Source organism: Haliotis cracherodii, unplaced genomic scaffold (genome assembly GCF_022045235.1).
Source record: "Haliotis cracherodii isolate W230 unplaced genomic scaffold, xgHalCrac1.p SCAF_10, whole genome shotgun sequence".
Lineage (NCBI taxonomy): Eukaryota > Metazoa > Mollusca > Gastropoda > Lepetellida > Haliotidae > Haliotis > Haliotis cracherodii.
Genome location: NW_027266265.1, coordinates 13,416,733 through 13,437,369, shown reverse-complemented (window position 1 = coordinate 13,437,369; position 20,637 = coordinate 13,416,733). Strand labels below are relative to the sequence as shown.

Sequence of the window (20,637 nt, the reverse complement as noted above, 5' to 3'; positions counted from 1 at the left end):
GCTACAGTGGTGACGATTAGGCGGCTACAGTGGTGATGATTGGGTGGCTACAGTGGTGATGATTGGGTGGCTACAGTGGTGACGATTAGGTGGCTACGATGGTGACGATTGGGCGGCTACAGTGGTGACGATTGGGCGGCTACAGTGGTGACAATTGGGTGGCTACAGTGGTGATGATTGGGTAGCTACAGTGGTTACGATTGGGTGGCTACAGTGGTGAAGACTGGATGGTTACAGTGGTGACAATTGGATGGTTACAGTATGTGACCTGGATGGTTGGGTACTATGTACCCTTGAGACATGGATCGTGGCTCATGCTATTGAACCATTGTTTTTCCTGGACACAGGAAAATGTACAGCTGTTGTACTATAGCTGGAATATTGCTGACTGTCATAAAAACAATGTGCAATCACTCACTGATCCAAAATGAGATGTGGGGAAAGAGTGAAGAGGTGGCCCAGTGGTCTGTGAGGAAAGAGTGAAGAGGCCTAGGTGGCCCAGTGGTCTGTGAGGAAAGAGTGAAGAGGTGGCCTAGTGGTCTGAGGGAATAGAATGAAGAGGGGGCCCAGTGGTCTGTGAGGATGGAATGAAGAGGTGCCCAGTGGTCTGTGAGGATAGAATGAAGAGGTGGTCTGTGGACAAAAAATGAAGAGGTGGCCCAGTGGTCTGTGAGGATAGAATGAAGAGGTGACCCAGTGGTCTGTGAAGATAGGATGAAGAGGTGGCCCAGTGGTCTGTGAGTATAGAATGAAGAGATGAACAGTGGTCTGTGAGGAAAGAATGAAGAGGTGGCCACGTGGTCTGTGAGGATAGAATGAAGAGGTGGCCCAGTGGTCTGTGGGGATAGGATGAAGAGGTGGCCAAGTGGTCTGTGAAGACAGAATGAAGAGGTGGCCCAGTCGTCTGTGAGGATAAAATAAAGAGGTGGTCTGTGGGAATAGAATGAAGAGGTGGTTTGTGAGGATTGAATGAAGAGGTTGCCCAGTGGTCTGTGAGGATAGAATGAAGAGGTTGCCCAGTGGTCTGTGAGGATAGAATGAAGAGGTTGCCCAGTGGTCTGTGAGGATAGAATGAAGAGGTGGCCAAGTGGTCTGTTGGGATAGAATGAAGAGGTGACCCAGTGGTCAGTGAGGAAAGAATAAAGAGGAGGCCCAGTGGTATGTGGGGATAGGATGAGGGGTGACCAAGTGGTCTGTGAGGATAGAATGAAGAGGAGGCCTTGTGATCGTGAAGATAAAAAGAAGAGGTTTATAGAATGATTATAGAAAGAAGAGGTGGCCCAGTGGTCAGTGATTATAGAATGAAGAGGTGGCCCAGTGGTCAGTGAGGATAGAATGAAGAGGTGGCCCAGTGGTCAGTGAGGATAGAATGAAGAGGTGGCCCAGTGGTCTGTGAGGATAGAATGAAGAGGTGGCCCAGTGGTCTGTGAGGATAGAATAAAGAGGCCCAGTGGTCTGTGAGGATAGAATATAGAGGCCCAGTAGTCTGTGAGGATAGAATAAAGAGGCCCAGTAGTATGTGAGGATAGAATGAAGAGGCACAGTAGTCTGTGAGGATAGAAAGAAGAGGCCCAGTGGTCTGTGAGGATAGAATAAAGAGGCCCAGTAGTCTGTGAGGATAGAATAAAGAGGCCCAGTAGTCTGTGAGGATAGAATAAAGAGGCCCAGTAGTCTGTGAGGATAGAATAAAGAGGCACAGTAGTCTGTGAGGATAGAATGAAGAGGCCCAGTGGTCTGTGAGGATAGAATAAAGAGGCCCAGTAGTCTGTGAGGATAGAATAAAGAGGCCCAGTGGTCTGTGAGGATAGAATGAAGAGGAGGCCCAGTGGTCTGTGAGGATAGAATGAAGAGGTGGTCCAGTGGTCAGTGAGGATAGAATGAAGAGGTGACCCAGTAGTCTGTGAGGATAAAATGAAGAGGTGACCAAGTGGTCTCTGGGGATTTAGTGAAGAGGTGACCCAGTGGTCAGTGAGGATAGAATGAAGAGGTGACCCAGTAGTCTGTGAGTATAAAATGAAGAGGTGACCAAGTGGTCTCTGGGGATTTAGTGAAGAGGTGACCCAGTGGTCTGTGAGGATAGAATGAAGAGGTGACCCAGTAGTCTGTGAGGATAAAATGAAGAGGTGACGAAGTGGTCTCTGGGGATTTAGTGAAGAGGTGACCCAGTAGTCTGTGAGGATAAAATGAAGAGGTGACCAAGTGGTCTCTGGGGATTTAGTGAAGAGGTGACCCAGAGGTCTGTGAGGATAGAATGAAGAGGTGACCCAGTAGTCTCTGGGGATTTAGTGAAGAGGTGACCCAGAGGTCTGTGAGGATAGAATGAAGAGGTGACCCAGAGGTCTGTGAGGATAGAATAAAGAGGTGACCCAGAGGTCTGTGAGGATAGAATAAAGAGGTGACCCAGAGGTCTGTGAGGATAGAATAAAGAGGTGACCCAGAGGTCTGTGAGGATAGAATAAAGAGGTGACCAAGTGGTCTCTGGGGATTTAGTGAAGAGGTGTTCCCGTGATCCGTGTAACTGCAGTTTGCGTTGCAAATCCCAATAGGTTGGATAATCTGCCGGTCGTGCACGGGTTCGAATAGTACGTTGTTCTGATTCTGATCCTCGGTCTTTGGGCAACATAGCCATGATCTGGGTCATTTGATGCTTTCTTTCGCCATTACACATGAAGCGCCTTCGCATACCAAAAATACTTGTTAGCGTTTCTAACTCACTCGTTTAATGATCTGCATTGACTCCAATCTGGTTGTAGCAAACTTTTAGAAACCTGAATAATCTACCCCAATATCAGGAAGTTAGAGAAAATATACCATCCATCCTATAGCCTTGAATACATCCGACCTTATAGGATCTGCTAAGAAAATAAATTGATTCGACCGTTGGGATGTAATGACAAAATTAAGACATTGGCAGTCTTTCAAGCCAACGAATTGCCAACGTCAATGTATTGAGTTGGTTTTCGGCATCGCAGCAGCAGCCATGGTCACACAAAATAAGTATGAAAGGCAAATGATACCATTGATTTGGAAGATGTGTTGCCCCTCCTTCAAGAACCATTGAGACTGCACACAGTAAGAACAAGACTTTACTCTAAATGTCTCACAATATTTCAAATTTCAGGAACCAGCAACAGTGTCCTTTTCCTGTATCACCCAAGTTGTTTAATTGCAGGAACGTCTTGCAGAACATGGACTTGGTAGCTGATGGTGTAAATTCCATTTCTTGTGGGTGCAGGGGGCACGGGTGGCCCAGTCGTCTAAGGCGCTGCGATTCGCTGTGCAGAGTTGCGTCCCTTGGGCACGCCGGAAACCTATGATTGTGGGTTCGACACAAGAGTGAGTGAGTGAGTGAGTTGGGTTTAACGCCGCTTTTAACAGTATTCCAGTTATATCACGGCGTGTCAGCTTAATGTGGGAGGAAAGCCCAAAGTGATGCAGGTCTCAGACGTTTACCACTTCGGTGAAACCCACGAGCACGGGTATGGTGCTGACAAACCTTGAAACATAATCGGGGCGAACCGGGATTCAAACCCACAATCATATGTCGAGCAATAGCCCAGCAGCTCCAAACATTTCGCAAAATTGGTATATAATCCGACTGCAACTTTTAATTGCCCCGTGAAGACCCTGGTTAGAATTGGATCCCGTCAGATCTACAATAGTGTAGATGGATGCTCATGGTGCGGCGCATCTTCCTGGGGCAAGGGAGTTAACTAACTGTAAAGTCCATGTCCCTAATCAGTTAACTCCCTTGCCTCGGGAAAACGGATGCGGCATAAACAACAAAAAGACAAATCAGACAAAACTTATAATTCCCTTTAGGGGAAGTTGACTTCAAGCAGATGAGTAAATCACATTTTCTCGAGGCAAGGAAGTTAACAAACTGTAACAGTCCAGCTTCCCTCCTTGCCGAACTGGGGCGGTCGGGTAGCCCAGTGGTTAAAGCGTTTGCTCGTCACACCGAAGACCCGGGTTCGATTCCCGACATGGGTACAATGTGTGAAGCCCATTTCTGGTGTCCCCCGCCGTGAAATTGCTGGAATATTGCTAAACGCGGTGTAAAACCATACTCACTAACTCACTCACTCCTTGCCGAACTAGGCTGGAATTATGGAGTTTTTTTGGCTGGACTAACAAGTCTTTGCATATTTCAATCAAAATCGCATAACGAAACCAACGTCCGGTTCGCAAACTGTCGTGCAGATTTCGGTCGATTGTAGGATTTGCAAATCATGTGTACCGTCAACTTAGCGTCAACAGATATTTTCCAGATATTGCCATGTTTTCGATCAAGGGGCTCACGTGATTTGATGCACTTCTCAAAGTAAGACACGTTTATAAAAATATAGATCTTGATATTCTAGCCCATTTTGGTTGGCGTCTGTATTCAGATATGGCCATGTGTAATTACTTCAGGATATTTTATGCCAGATTATGCAAGCTGGTCTGCCATTACATTAGCACGCAGTCCAACATGAACTGAAATCCACGCTATATCACATGATGTGTACTTTGAGTACAAATTCGTGCCCAGCATACAATGTCACTTCTGATCCATTTGGAGGGTAGGGGTAGCCCAGTGGTTAAAGCGTTCGCTCGTCACGCCGAAGACCCGGGATCGATTCCCAACATGGATACAATGTGTGAAGCCCATTTCTGGTGTCCCCCGCCCTGATATGGCTGGAATATTGCTAAACGCGGTGTAAAACCATACTTAAATCACTCACTAGGGGTTTAAGCGTTTGCTCGTCACGACGAAGGCCCGGTTCCATATATCGTGACTTGACAGATTAACTATAGTCATGTGAAGAAATTGGGTGTTCTTTCACTTACTTTGAGTACTTATATACATATGAGAAATTAACTGTAATCATTTGAAAAAATGATGTTTTTAAACCTTATTTTGAGTAGTTACAGTAAACTGTAAAGGGACTCAAAGGGACTACTAATTTTAGTTCGTTATAACCTTAATTCGTTATAAGCATATACACAGCATAACTATAGCATTTAGTCGGGACTAAAAAATTAGTTCGTTATATCCGTTTGTTCGTTATAACCGTGTTCGTTATAACCGTAGTTTACTGTATATTTAAAGTTTCCCCCACATTGCTTGGGTGTCTCCGTGTGAGCCGGATGACAATTGCTGCACCCAGTTTAGCATCGCGTATGACTTCTTAATGTAATATTTAACACATTACTTTTTGAAAATCGATGCAGAATTAAAACATGAATCAAAACATTGGTATGCACATCGCCTATCGTCAGCTTTCAATTCGCGATGCATCGATATATCGACCGATTGTGGCACCCCTAACACTTACCATATATGTATGTTTGTTTTGTTTGTTTGTTTGTTGTTTAAATCCGCACTCAGCAAAATTCCAGCTTTATGACGTCGGTCGGTAAATAATCGTGTCTGGACCAGACAATCCAGTGATTGACATCATGAGCATCGATGTATGCAATTGGGATACAATGACATGCATCAACCAAGCCTGACCACCCGATCCCGTGAGTCACTTCTTACGAAAAAAATAGTCGCCTCTTATGGCAAGCTTGGGTTGCTGAAGACCAATTCTACCCCGGATCTTCGCGTGTAGGTATGTGAATGGGCATATACGTTGTATAAACGAACGCGAGGGGCATGGGTGGCCCATTCGTCTAAGTGTCGATTCGCTGTGCAGAATTGCGTCCCTTCGGCACGCCAGAAACCTATGATTGTGGGTTCGAATCCCGGTTCGCCCCGATTATGTTTCAAGGTTTTTCAGCACCATACCCGTACTCGTGGGTTTCACCGAAGTGGTAAAGACTGAGACCTGCATCACTTCGGGCTTTCCTCCCACATTAAGCTGACACGCCGTGATATAACTGGAATAGTGTTAAAAGCGGCGTCAAACCCAACTCACTCACTCAAAACGAGCGTAATTAAAAATCCCGGCCGACTTCTACTATGAACGTAAACAACTGCACTGATCTAACTCTCAAGGTCACTTTAAATCGTGCTTTGTGTGCAGTCACCACATTCGTGACATTGTCTACACAAACAGGGTAAAATATTTACAGTTATGGGGCATATATTTGAGCAGTAATTCTCTAGCCTAGTCGACACAGGCTGATTTGAGTCAATATTTGAATTGTGTGATGACCCCGAATTTGTTTCGGTGTCAGATTTTCTGAGAAGAAGATACACAATAACTTTGAAATATAAAAAGGGGTTTGTCATACATCCTGTTCTCGTGGAAACACGTTTACATGAATACAAGCAAGTTTACGTGCAGGTGTGCGTCACGACCCGAGTGATGCACAGTCTTCCCATGAGTTGTGATGGAAAATATTGAAAGGGAGGTAACTCCTGATGGCGTGTATCCTGTGTCGATTGGATTTCACACGCGATCTCATAGTTTGTGTTTGTGTTCGTTTTGTGGTAGTTTTTCTCAACTTCTGTCATGAATTATTCACCATTAATTGAACATTAAGGTAAGTAAAAGTCGAAACGTCAATGATATATATATATTTTGGTGAAACTAGTCGTAGTTCTCTGTCTGAAGTTTGCAAACACTTCGCACATCAACGATCGCCAGCTCAGCCGGGGGCTTGTTGGGGAACCAGCGTCCTAAATGTGTGGTTTATATATACATATAGGTCAAATGCACGATTGTCACGATTTCCCACTAGTGATCACGTATGATATTGCTAAAAACGGTAACTGGTTTCATAACACTGTTGACAAACAATTGTCGGGATTGTTTGGAATTAAAGATCGCTGTTGCAGTTCGACAATGGCCAATCCGCGTTGTCACAATGTTTGTCAACATTGTATGTAATGTCATGACACGGGACATATTCTAACAATGGGGTAACGTTATTGAATACCCTTCCGCCGAAGTTACTGTTGTTCAATGTGGTATTGTTGGTCGAACACGTATCGGACTAGATCATTACTGAAGAAGAACATAATATTTATGTGTGCGGGACACTATTTTTGATCGTGTATGGCATTGTTTACACAAACGATCAAAAATAATGTACAGAACACATACAATTTATGCTCTTTATGTATCGCATTGTTTAGTACACAAGTATGTGCACAAACGTTTGCAGTCGAGGTGGAGATATTGTAAATTTGATTTCACCGTCTGGAATTGAGAGATTGTATTTGTAGTTTGTCTAAATATAGGTAGTCATTTGGAGTCATATTATAAAAAAATGTGGGGTCAGTACATAGACCATTCTGAAGAATTGTTTATAAACAATAGCCCACTTGGGCTTGCTCGCTTATTAAGCAGAGAAGTTTCTGCTCCAGTGGATGGTCTTGTCACAGATCTTTCTCTTGTTTGCAAACAAACACACTTTTTCTGAAATAACAGCAGACAGGCCTAATTGAAACCTTTCTGTTCGCTTTACATGTTGTTTTGAATGATTATACATATACATGACTACAACTGCAACAGTTAGGTGCTTCGATGACAGCATGTGGAGTATAATATGACAATGGAAATAGTTTTACACATTTTAGGATATTTTCTCAATTTCATCCTCAGATCTCAGACTTTGTAGCTAGTACTGCTTGAATGACACAATCATGTATATATGTTTACATTTTCTGTCACATTCATTCACTTCCAATTTGTAGCAAGACTGAAGCTTTGAGAACTGGTACCCGTGAAGGTCCGGGGTAGAATAGGTCTTCAGCCAGCCCCCCCCCCCCCCAGTAAAAGGTGACAATGCTTGTCGTAAGAGGCAATTAAGGGGATCGTGTGGGCAGGCTTGCTGACTTGGTTGATGCATGTCATTGTATCCCAATTGTGAAGATCAATGCTCATTCTGACAATCGCTGGATTGTCTTGTCCAGATTATTTACAGACCAACGCCATATACCGTATTCGACGTAATAAGCGCCCCGCTCTAATAAGCGCCCATGGCGATATTTGCGTATATAGTGGCTAGTGAACAATCCCAATTAGCACCCCTTCGGATTGATCAATGTACACAAGACTTATTTATTCGTGTATAATACGCACTCGTGTGTCATATGCACCCTTAATTATAGGCAATTAAATTCTGGAAAAATATATATGTCGCATATAAACATTTCAGGCTGTCAGCATAAACCACGAAATTTATTTTTCAGCACTTTTTTTTCCACCGAAATAATATTCTAATTAGAGCCTCATGTTTCTAATTATGAGAGCGCCCTGGGCGCTTATTACGTCGAACACGGTAGCTGGAATATTGCTGAGTACAGCATTACACAACAAACAAAACAGAATTATAGCCTTCAAGTGCTACGTGTCAATGACGACCATCCTTGGCTGTTTGCTTGACCTCTGCACAATTTAGTTGTCTTGTACAGACACATGTGCATGAACATCTTTGTATATGTAATAAAAGGGAAAACATTTTGGGTCTGTGTATTGGCCAAAAATTTGTATTGCATTTGCAATATAGGTACTGTAAATCTTGAAATTAACGTGAGCGTGAATTGAATGCGAAAAATGTGCGTGGTCTTGGCTCGCAATTATTAAACATCACATTTATATCAACAATAAGACATTTTGTTTAGCAGAAATAGGAACTTAGACATACGCTGAAAATAAACAACTATGTTTCCACATCACTGTTTATTGAGCAGCACTTTTAACAAGTATATAAACAATGTAATTCAAACACTAATTACATCCTGTGAAATGTCACTGCTGGGGTCATGACAAGAGTTCTACTCACTTATGTCATCACTGATCACACCTGCAAGTCCAGACAGACGCCACCCACGCAACACAGTGTCTTTTGTTCTTTGCGACTGCGTCAAAGGCCGACACGAGCCAGCGCGCCCGCATTGTTTTAGCGGAAGTACACTACTCAGCGCTAAAAAGCAGTTCTATTTGGTGTGTGATTGGATTAATGTAAGGTTGGATTAAGGTGAGGATTCTCCGGTAAACCTGACAGAGGACATTTTCTTTAGATAACATATCCACTGAAGCTTGAGAGGAGGGGGGTGTCGCATTTTTGGCAAGGGGCCAGTGTTCACATTCTTTTGGAGACGCATTAATTTCACGATTTACAGTATTAGTACTGTGATACATGTTGCAATTTTTTTGGTTCTGAGGTTTATGGCAGTGATTGACACTGATTGTGCACGCAGATCCTATTGTCTACTACTGAAGTAGACCCGTGAAGATTCCGGGGTAGAATAGGTCTTCAGCAACCCATGCTTGCCGTAAAAGGTGACTATGCTTGTTGTTAAAAGGGACTAACGGGATCGGGTGGTCAGGCTCGCTGGCTTGGTTGATGCATGTCATCGATCCCAATTACGTGGATCGATACTCATGATATTAATCACTGGATTGTCTGGTCCAGACTCGATTATTTACAGACCGCCGTCATATAGCTGGAATATTGCTGAGTGCGGCATGGTAGTTCTCTGTCATATTGTAGTCATGGATATAGGTGAGGAAAATCACCGTTCAGTCAGTCAATTTTGAACAGAAAGATCATTTGTGAATTAATTTCTGTATAAACTTTAGCATGTTTAGGGTAAGAGATACAAATAATAACAAATGCTGTATTTTGTTACCCAATATACCGGAACACAGAAGACATATGGCTATACAAATGATATGAAAAGCATATTGCAGTATAACAATAATAATCTTAAGTCCTAATAATCTTAAGCCTAATTTTACCTCGCCTCATGCAGTCAGTGAAGTGTTAATATGAAAAGCTAATCCCTGATTCAAACCTTTCTCTGTGCAGAAATTTGATATGGGATATAAGCTATCACAACTGCAAGGCACTTTTGTCCATACGAAACTTGATTCTTTGACTCTTTTCATTGTATTTCAGTTTGTATTGATACCTATGCACAGTATTTTGTATTGATACACATGCATATACAATGGGACGAGTTAATGGTACACTGTTTCTTAGTCAGCAATATTCCAGCTTTATCATGTTTATCACTACTGCTTATGTAGTCGTACTGGACCAGACGGGAAATTTGAACCCGACCAGAAATTCTATGTTCATACCAGCTGGCTGGTAATAAACGGTGTGAGGTTGTTGCCGGTTTCTGTCATAACATTCTACCTAAACTGGATCGACAAAATACATCAATATTTGTCTTCAGATTCTATTGGGAGAATGTTTATTGTTCTCTTAATTATTATATCTATATATATTGTCATTGGGACACATTTTGTATTTTGTTTCTTGCTTGGGTCAGTCAAAAGTAGTAAAAAAGATTTGAGCATGTTGAGGATGATATGGTTTATTTTATTGAACAGGAGGTTCTTTCGGTCGGTTTAGTTTGAATATATAGATTCAAGTTTATCATTTTAACGGTAATATGTACCGGTATGTATAATAATACTTCTGAAAAGGGGCGGTTGGGTAGCCTAGTGGTAAAAACATTCGCTCATCACACCGAAGACCCGGGTTCGATTCCCAACATGGGTACAATGTGTAAAGCCCATTTCTGGTGCATCCTGCCGTGATATTGCTGGAATATTGCTTAAAGCGGCGTAAAACCATACTCACTCACTCACTTCTGAGAAGATTTTGTTTTCTGTTGTATCTCTGGTTTGAAGAGTCTCGACATAACATATATTGCATTTGACCAATTAACACTTAACAATTACTATGGTAAATTTCCTTAGTTGTATCAGGTTAAGCATTCAGAGAACTAGAATTAAATTGAACTTCATTATTACATTTTATTATTGTAGCTTGTAACTCTGGTCGGTTAAATCTGTAAACCCAAATGTAAGAAATTGTTGCTTTGGTAACACACTGTCTGCCATCTTGTTATGATGGATTTTGCTGATGTTAGCATAACCACAGCCAAGAGAGGGGGGGGGGGGGGGGGGGGGGGGAGGGGCAGTTGCCTCCCTAGATTTTTTATAGAAAACAGTTTTATTTGAATCAAGTTGGGGAAAAGTGATACTTGTACAAATATTTGTCCCCCTGTCAAAAAAAGTTAACTACGGCCTTGCACAAACAGGGGCTAGACACCAGGTGTTATGTTCAACTGATCCACACATTTCAGATGAAGCTCTCTGGAGGTCCGTAGCCTGCAGGAAATGTCATTGCTTAATTAAGCTGGTTTACTTAATTACTTAACTGGTGTTAAATTATAACTCACTCCTTAGCCTGCAGCAAATGTCATTGCTTAATTAAACTGGTTTACTTAATTACTTAACTGGTGTTAAATTATAACTCACTCCTTAGCCTGCAGCAAATGTCATTACTTAATTAAACTGGTTAACTTAATTACTTAACTGGTGCGTTAAATTATATCTCACTCCTTAGCCTGCAGCAAATGTCATTACTTAATTAAACTGGTTTACTTAATTACTTAACTGGTGCGTTAAATTATATCTCACTCCTTAGCCTGCAGCAAATGTCATTACTTAATTAAACTGGTTTACTTAATTACTTAACTGGTGCGTTAAATTATATCTCACTCCTTAGCCTGCAGCAAATGTCATTACTTAATTAAACTGGTTTACTTAATTACTTAACTGGTGCGTTAAATTATATCTCACTCCTTAGCCTGCAGCAAATGTCATTACTTAATTAAACTGGTTTACTTAATTACTTAACTGGTGTTAAATTATAACTCACTCCTTAGCCTGCAGCAAATGTCATTACTTAATTAAACTGGTTTACTTAATTACTTAACTGGTGTTAAATTATAACTCACTCATTAGCCTGCAGCAAATGTCATTACTTAATTAAGCTGGTTTACTTAATTACTTAACTGGTGTTAAATTATATCTCACTCCTTAGCCTGCAGCAAATGTCAGTACTCAATTAAACTGGCATTAACATTGTTGCAGGTGACTTAGGGGATTGGGTGGTCTGGCTCGCTGTCTCAGTTGATGCATGTCATTGTATCTCAATTGCGTGGATCGATGCTCATGATGTTGATCATTGGATTGTCTGATTATTTACAGACCGCTGTCATATAGCTGGAATATTGCTGAGTGCGGCGGAAAATGACAAACAAACAACTAAACATTGCGGCACAGATAAAATACCTCTTAATTTAGGAAATTTAGAACTTTAAACAAAATCCTAATTTTGGACAAAGTCTTGATTTGTTTCCAATCTGCCTGCAAAGGCTGCATAGTTGTTGCCTTCATTGTATTATCTCTGGATTATAGACAGCCAAGGTAAAGCTACAATCACTGAAATTTTAGATTTCCCTTCAAATTTATAAAAAATGTCTGAGCTTACGTTCAAACAGTTTGGCCCTCACTCTATGAAGGTTCATACTCCAATAAACTCACACAAAGTGAAAGTCAATTCTTATACTTTTTTATATCACTATTTTACACCTCAAAAGATGTAGACCTGGATCTATAACAATTATGTTTAGGATGTGTGACTTCATGTTTACACTGACAGCCATGTAACAACCAGCTGTTTCGCGGAATAAATTGGTTCCTCAAAACTAGAGGTGACATGAGCTTAACATGCTCAACAGGAACAACTTTTGTAGCTTCTGTGCAACAAATGTACACTAGATGAGAAAGGAATGTTGAGAACAACCTCAATAAGTCAGTCACAATGACAGCGCGTCATAATACATTTTACATCAAGTACGAGATGTCAAAATGGGCGACACGATAAACGTGATGGGAGAGATTTTCGAATTTTTTAATGAACCTGTGGCTATTAACGGTGTCAGTCATCACAGATCAGTTGGCCGATCACTGAAAGGTGAATGTAAAGATGTGTCAAATTGACACTAAGCTAGATTCATGAAAAACATAAATATCAAATTGTGTCGTTCATACACTTATAACACCAGTTTCGCCATCATGTGACCGACCACTTGTCCAATGGAAAACCGTATATCGTGTAAACTTCAAACTAAAAAATTGTTAGTAAATTACCAGATGGTGGAAACACGAATACATTCACACACGTGAAACACAAGTGTCAATATATGTGGTGTCACGCTTGGCAAGTGACAAGTTCCAATGTTCTTCTGTTCACCCAGCAGGGAATGGGTACCTGATATGCGAGGTGGATGTAAAACCTTCTAGTACCCATAGGCAGTCTGGGTTGCATACTCCCCAGGGAGTTGAGAATGATAACTGAAATGCTCCACTGGTTTGGGAACAATAAGCCACCATTGAGCAGATACTTGTGTATCTGGATAAATGAGGTATAAATAATAATAATCATAATCATGGTAATCATGATATTAATTTTATCACTTGTGATTCTTGCAGGATGAGAGTCTGATGAGAGGATTTTGCTCCAGGACGCACAAGTAGGAAATAGATTATACGCTGACAAATGATTAATCATCCGTCAAGCTCTTCCAATATGGCTACTTCTTCTCTTCCTTTTGATGCTCCAATTTCTCCACCATCATACGAGGAAGCAGTTCAGTCGCCCGCTCCCGAGATTCCCAGAATTGAAATTGCAAGCAATGATGAACCACCACCTTCTTACACTGAGGCTACTAAGGATGATGTGTACCCCAGCAGTTATCTCCCTTCTGATCAGCCAGAAGTGCAGAGCACGAATGACCTCACAGGACTAATTATTGTTAGCATAGAAAGGGCTGATCGCCCACGGCAAGGGAGGTCACCGGGACTTTTGCATCAAACCGCAACACAGGTAATGTCAGGATCCTGGATGGTGTATAAATTGTATTTGTAATATGTCTGTGGTCTGTAATGTGAATTATTTATAATAAGAACAATAATGGTAAGGTGTATTTACAGATCCATCAGTTGTAGCAAGCTCAAAGTGCTAACATTTATTATTACCCTTGGTCAGTCAATGTGTGCACACAAATTTGATTCTCAGCTCCCTGGGGAGTATGCAACATAAGCTGCCTTATGAGGAGTTTTAAAGCTAACAGTTACATCACAGTCACACTACCACCTCATCCCCGTGAGTGATTGAGTTAGGGTTGACGCCCCTTTTAACAGTATTCCAGTTATATCATGGCGTGTCAGCTTAATGTGGGAGGAAAGCCCAAAGTGATGCAGGTCTCAGATGTTTACCACTTCGGTGAAAACCCACGAGCAGGGGTATGGTGCTGACAAACCTAGAAAGATAATCGGGGCGAACCAGGATTTGAACCCACAATCATAGGTTTCTGGCGAGCCAAAGGGACGCAACTCTGCACAGCAAATCGTGGCGCCTTAGACGACTGGGCCACCCATGTCCCCTTTTGGTTTCTGAGTTAAAATAGGTACCCGTCAACCAATACTGGATATAAGCAACGATTTAATGGATCTGGTGATTTGGTTCATTGAATGTCATTGTACCCTGATGGCTTGGATTGTTGTTCACAATATCAATCACTAGATTGTCTGGTCCAAACTCGATTCCTTACTGGATGCCATCTAATAGCTGGAGTATTGCTAAGTGCGGCATGAAACAAACACACACTCTTGTGGCATTGTAGGAGGGCAAATAGTTGGCCATGGGATGTTTACTACAGCGGTTTCCCTTGATATTAATTAATTATTACATAATGATCTGGATTATGTGGATAAAAAAGCAATTTTGCCCACATAAAACCTCATTAGTGAGATATAGTTTAATAGGGTATGAATCATTCAGTTCTCCAGGTAACTTTTGAGCAATTGAGTTTTTATTTTACTCTTGGCTTTCTATCTTAATGGGGTTATTTTTCATTAGGTAACCATTATTTTTTCACACATCTATTCATCACTCTACTGGGTATTCCGCAAAATGAGTGAACATTTTAAGATTTAAAAAAAGTAAAAAAAAGTAGTTAATTAGCTCGTAATTGGGTTTCGGATATTAGCTCCTTTGTACATGTTGTACTCTGCTGAAAAAGCTTCACTGGGTATTTACGCATGATGTTTTAAAACATTTGACTTTTTCATTTAATGCATGCGTTTCTGTACACAAGTTAATTGAAAGTAATTGAGTTTTGAATATTTTTTTTGGGTGTTTTACGCAAATACGCTGCTTATCTGTTGTTCTGATATTTCATATGCTTTATTAATACAATACATATAATACATCAAGATGTATTAAAATTTAAAAATGGAGATCAGGTTGTCAGTATGCAGTAGTATGACAATACAAACCATCTGTGAGGGACTACTTTATGTTAAAAAAATGCACTTTGTGTTGCAATCCATGTAACAAGTTGTACACAAATCATATCTTATGAATGCCTTATCGTGAGGTTGAATCCCAAACTCGCCTTGATTATGTTTCTAGGTTTGTCAGGACAGTAACACTGCTCCTACCAATGCCGATTTTTCACCATCTTCCCGAGGCAAGGGAGTTAACTGACTGTAAAAGTCCAGTTTCCACCCTTACCGAACTAGGCTGGAATTCCTGGGCTCGACCGTAGCGCCACCAGTTGTTATTACGAGTTATGTTCCTTCTAAGCCTCTCCTATGGACAAATCAGATTCCACCTCTCGTATCACTTGCATTTGTTTCAAACAAAATGGTGGCGCCCAGTCAAAACGATCTGATTGATAATCAAGATCTATATTGTGATAAAACGGATCTTACATAGCGAAGTGCATAAAATCACGTGAGCACCTTGATTAAAAACATGAAAAGACTTGGAAAATATCTGTTGACAGCGAGTTTGCGGTGCAAATGCTTTGCAAATCCTGCAATCAACAGAAATCTGCACAACATTTTACAAACTGGATTTCGATTTCGTTGCGCGATTTTGATTGGACTATTCATAGACTCGTTAGCCCAGCCAAAATGTAACTCCGTAATCCCAGCCTAGTTCGGCAAGGGTGGAAACTGGACTTTTATAGTCAGTTAACTCACTTGCCTCGGGAAGATGATTTTTCACTGGCCTTCACAATCTCTGTCAAAGTGCACGTTGTGAACGTTTTTATACCCCTAGATCCCAAATCATTTATCGATAAGTAGGCCAAATAGTTTGATTGAAAATGCATTTTGTCAGAAGTGATGAACTTAAAACCCAATTGAGTCTAGACTGGCTGCTGTTGCGGTTATTGCAATATTGGGTTATTGAATTGATAATATTTTCCAGTTCATATTCCTGTAAGTTACAATATTGTGTAGTTACTACCTTCTGTTACCATGGTTACATGTCCATGTTGTATTCAGATCAGATATAACAACAATCAATAATTCCTCGACACTTGATATATTGATTATGTGATCAGTTGCCAGCACTCTTGCTAAGCCAGTTCTTCATCTGAAGTTGTTTTTTGTGGTCACTTATTTCATGCATTTGCTTTTTGATAAAAGTAATACAAAAGTCTTCAGGTGCTTGTTTTGCCTGTGAAATATCAAATTCTCGAATCTGCATGATCATTGTGATTAACTATTGAAAGTGTCACATGACATGTTTCATTTGGGGATTCACCATCTTCCTGGGGCAAGGGCTTTAACTGACTATAAAAGTCCACTTGTGCCTTTATGGAAAATAATATTATTTTATTTTCAATAAGCAGTATTTTAATGGTCTTTATGTTAAATATCTTTTTACTTTTATGGTCATGTTTATCAATATTACACTGACCTCCTCAACTCAGCTTTAGGCCCCCTCATCAGTCAGAAGCATCGAGGACCCGTGAAAATCTGGGGTAGAATAGGTCTTCAGCAACCTATACTTGCTACAATAGGTACTACTATAACTATGTTTGTCCTAAGAGGTGACCAAAGGGATCTGGTGGTCAGACTCGCTGACTTGGTTATTGTCATGGTATCCCAATTGCGTGGATTGATGCTCATGATGTCAATCGCTGGATTGTCTGGTCCAGACTCGATTATTTACAGACCGCCGTCATATAGCTGGAATATTGCTGAGTGCAGCGTTAAACAACAACCAAACACACAAACAAACAAAATCCTTCAACTCTTGCAATGTATATTTCAGAACCGGTCACAACCAAGAAGAGATAGTTCTGGACGAGGAAGTTCTCCATCTGACCCTCGGGCACAAACTGCAGCCCGAAAAAAGTGGTCAGTCTGTCTACTGGGAGCAATAATGGGAGTGTTTGTTGTCGCTGGACTCATTGCTGCCTCTGTGCTCCGCCACTATCCATCATCCTCTCACGGCTCAATCAACCAGGAACCAACATTTAAGTTTGACTATCCTACAGTTGATCCAGCAATTTTAAAAGAACTTGACAACGTGAAAAAAGATAGAGACTTTTTAAAAACAATTTTTTCAACACGCAAGCCCTCCTACTATTTTGATATGTTTGGACATGACACTACTCCAGATCCTTTTTCTGGGTGGAATCAAATCTCAAAATGGAAAACGGAAAAACCTTCGACATTTGAAGAAGAAATCAAGAATTTGGAAAAAGAGTAAATGGCAAAAAGCAATTTAAGAATCCTTGAGTACTTCCACGGATCCATTCTGAATGAACTATTGGTGTCCGATGAACTTTGGCTGGTCACATTGACCATTGTCCATTTTGATAGAAGTATGTTGGCAATACTTTTATAATATGAGTTATGGTATATATCTCCATGTGAAATATTCCTGATTTTTAGATGTTGTGGTGATTTCATACATACATTTTTTTGTCTGAAAGGATCTTCATATATCTGTGCTGTTCAAAGCAGCATGGAACCAAACTCAGTGTCTGCCACTCATATACATGTGAGGGCAGTGGGCAAGGTGTTTGTTGGTATGGTTATGTAATCAGAGTTGATGTCCCCACTTTGCTACTAATGTTTGAACCTACTGGTATCCCCTTCAGTATTGCTGAAACTGACTAAACGTTCTAAAGATTCAATGACTCTTCTGGTCAGTATTTGGCTCTGAACAATTTCTAAAAATTTTGAAAACTGTTTTTTTGCAGTAAAGTGCTACAGTTTTAAAAAAATATATTCTTAAATGACTTTATTCTGTAGCAGCTCTGACATATTTTTCAGGAACATTACTAAAAGTGGCATAAGACCTTAATATATTCTAGAAAAAAATAAATTTGAATTAGTCCACACAGTTCTCTTATATATTTCCCAGCAATATGAAAATATGCAAGATTGTCCAATTAACATGATTAATACTACACCTACATATATTCACTCAATAGATGTGCGTTATACATGTTTTCTGACCGAGATGAGTGTTTGGATACTTGCACTATCTTCTCATGCGTGACCTAATGGAGACCATGTCAAACCCTTGGATACAATGCCTACTAACGCAGGGGCTTACATAGAGAGATACTGGCATACTCTGCCTGACACACAGGCACTGCACACCGATTCAAGAATATACTTTCACGGGCAGTTTCAGGTGTGATATATTTTGATATATTTTTATATATTTGGACAAATAATAAATAAATATTTTCTGTCCTCCAATCTGATACTTCATATGGACAGCTAACATGATGGCATGCTTTGGGGTTGTCTGAAAGGAATAGGTTAGAGTTGTGTTCGGGAGAAGTTCCTACTAAGATTCTGCATTGACCTTGAACTTGAAAAATATTTAAACATTATTATAGAATTTTGTACTTTGGGCATATGGCAGTAAATAAATGCATATCTGTTAGCAAATTATTTTAAAATATATACTGCAGTAGAGATTCTTTCATATGACTATAGTTAATGTTGTTATGAGGCGACCATGCTTGTCGTAAGAGGCGACTAACGGGATCGGGTGGTCAGACTCGCTGACTTGGTTGATGCATGTCATCGTATCCCTATTATTAGGATTGATGCTCATGATGTCAATCACAGGATTGTCTTGTCCAGACTGGATTATTTACAGACCGCCGTCATATAGCTGGAATATTGCTGAGTGCGGCATTAAACAACAAACAACAACAACATAATGTTGTTGGTTGTGGCATAACAGATTAACAATAGTTGTACGAAAGAATCAGGTGTTCTTTACTCCTTTGGAGCGGTGTGTATGTTCATGCATGACAGGATGACAGTAATAATATAAAAGGATTGGGTCTTCTTTAACTTTTTTTGAGTAGTATAAACTCCTTTATTTGGTTTATATGTTATCTTAGTCTCACTGAAAAGTTCAGGTGGTGTATAATCTTAGCTCAAGTGTATGATTTTTGAATGTGCTGATAGTATTGTTGTTGATCAGTAGGTGTTGCACAAGCCAGCAAGCTCTTGGCCCAGTCATCAAATTTGTTCTTCAGCACGCCAGAAACCAGATTGTCCTCTTCCCGAGGCAAGGGAGTTAATTGACTCTAAATATCCAGTTACCACCCTGGGCTGGAATTTGTGGACTCGATCGTAGTGCCACCAGTGGCTTTTACGAGTTTTGTCCCTTCTCTTCCCCTCCTATTGACCAATCAGATTCCACCTCTCATGTCACTTGCGTTTGATTTAAAACAAAATGGTGGCACTTTTTTAAGATGATCTGATCGATGATCAAGATATAGATTGTAATAAATTAAATCTTACCTTGCTAATTGCATGAAATTACATGAGCACATTGTTTAAAAACATAAAAAGATTTGGAAAATATCTGTCGACACCCAGTTGATGGTACATGTACACATCTTTTTGCAAATCCTGCAGTCGACCGAAATCTGAACGTTGAAATCCATGTTTATGAACCGGATGTCGATTTTGTGATGCAATTTTGATTGGACTATGCATAGACTTGTTAGTCCAGCCAAAGTATTACTCCATAATTCCAGCCTAGTTCAGCAAGGGTGGAAACTGGACTTTGCAGTCAGTTAACTCTCTTGCCTCAGGGGATGAACTCCCTTGCCTCAGGGGATGAACTCCCTTGCCTCCGGGGATGAACTCCCTTGCCTCAGGGGATGATGATTGTGGGTTCGAATCCCGGTTTGCCTCGATTCTGTTTCGATGTCAGTCAGCACCATACCAGTGCCTGTTGGGCTTTCCTCCCACATATATTAAGCTGACATGCTGTGATATAACTGGAATACTAGTGCTGAGATGAGTCCAAAGTTACTACCCGGGTACCCACACCCCTATTACCTGACCCTACCCGGGTACCCGCTGTTGGTGTCATGAGATAGGTACAAAATGCCAGATTGGGAATAGTTTGACCATAGCCCTGGTAAAATGTATTTAGATACAGGTATAAAATGATCTGATCATGCATACACTGAAGTTGACTGAAGTTTTATCTTTATTCAAACGACCCGTGAAGATCCGGGGCAGAATAGGTCTTCAGCAACCCATGCTTGCCGTAATAGGCAACTATGCTTGTCATAAAAGGGGACTAACGGGATTGGGTGGTCAGGCTCGCTGACTTGGTTGATGCATGTCATCGATCCCAATTGGGTGGATCGATGCTCATGATATCAATCACTGGATTGTCTGGTCCAGACTCGATTATTTACAGACCGTCGTCATATAGCTGGAATATTGCTGAGTGCGGCGTTAAACAACAAACCAACCAAACTTTATTCAAACATATAAAGGTCAGAAGGAATGGGTGCATTGTCAGAAAGAATTGTGAACATAAGTGACTTGTAGTGTAACAGTAGAGTTCTAGATATTTTTTGTCATTAAACAATACATCATGTGACTAACCACAGGTATGGGTAGTCCTGTGGGTACCTGGGTCCTACTCAGTACCCACCGGACCCGAGTACCTGAGTTACCCGTCCCATCCCTAATTGTGTTTTATTCAATGTTTGCAGGAAATCAGTGGCATTTTTATTTGTGGTTT

The 20,637-nt window shown here is 40.8% G+C and overlaps 1 protein-coding gene across 1 annotated transcript; it reads left to right on the top strand.

The window, feature by feature from the left end:
* Nucleotides 1-6,372: 6,372 nt before the first annotated feature.
* LOC139454080 (uncharacterized) lies at nt 6,373-18,544 on the top strand. Its single transcript, XM_071235575.1, has 3 exons — nt 6,373-6,477; nt 13,242-13,635; nt 16,882-18,544. Exons 2-3 carry the CDS (start codon nt 13,309-13,311, stop codon nt 17,320-17,322), a joined length of 768 nt encoding a protein of 255 aa, XP_071091676.1. The 5' UTR covers nt 6,373-6,477; nt 13,242-13,308; the 3' UTR covers nt 17,323-18,544.
* The last annotated feature ends 2,093 nt before the right edge of the window (nt 18,545-20,637 follow it).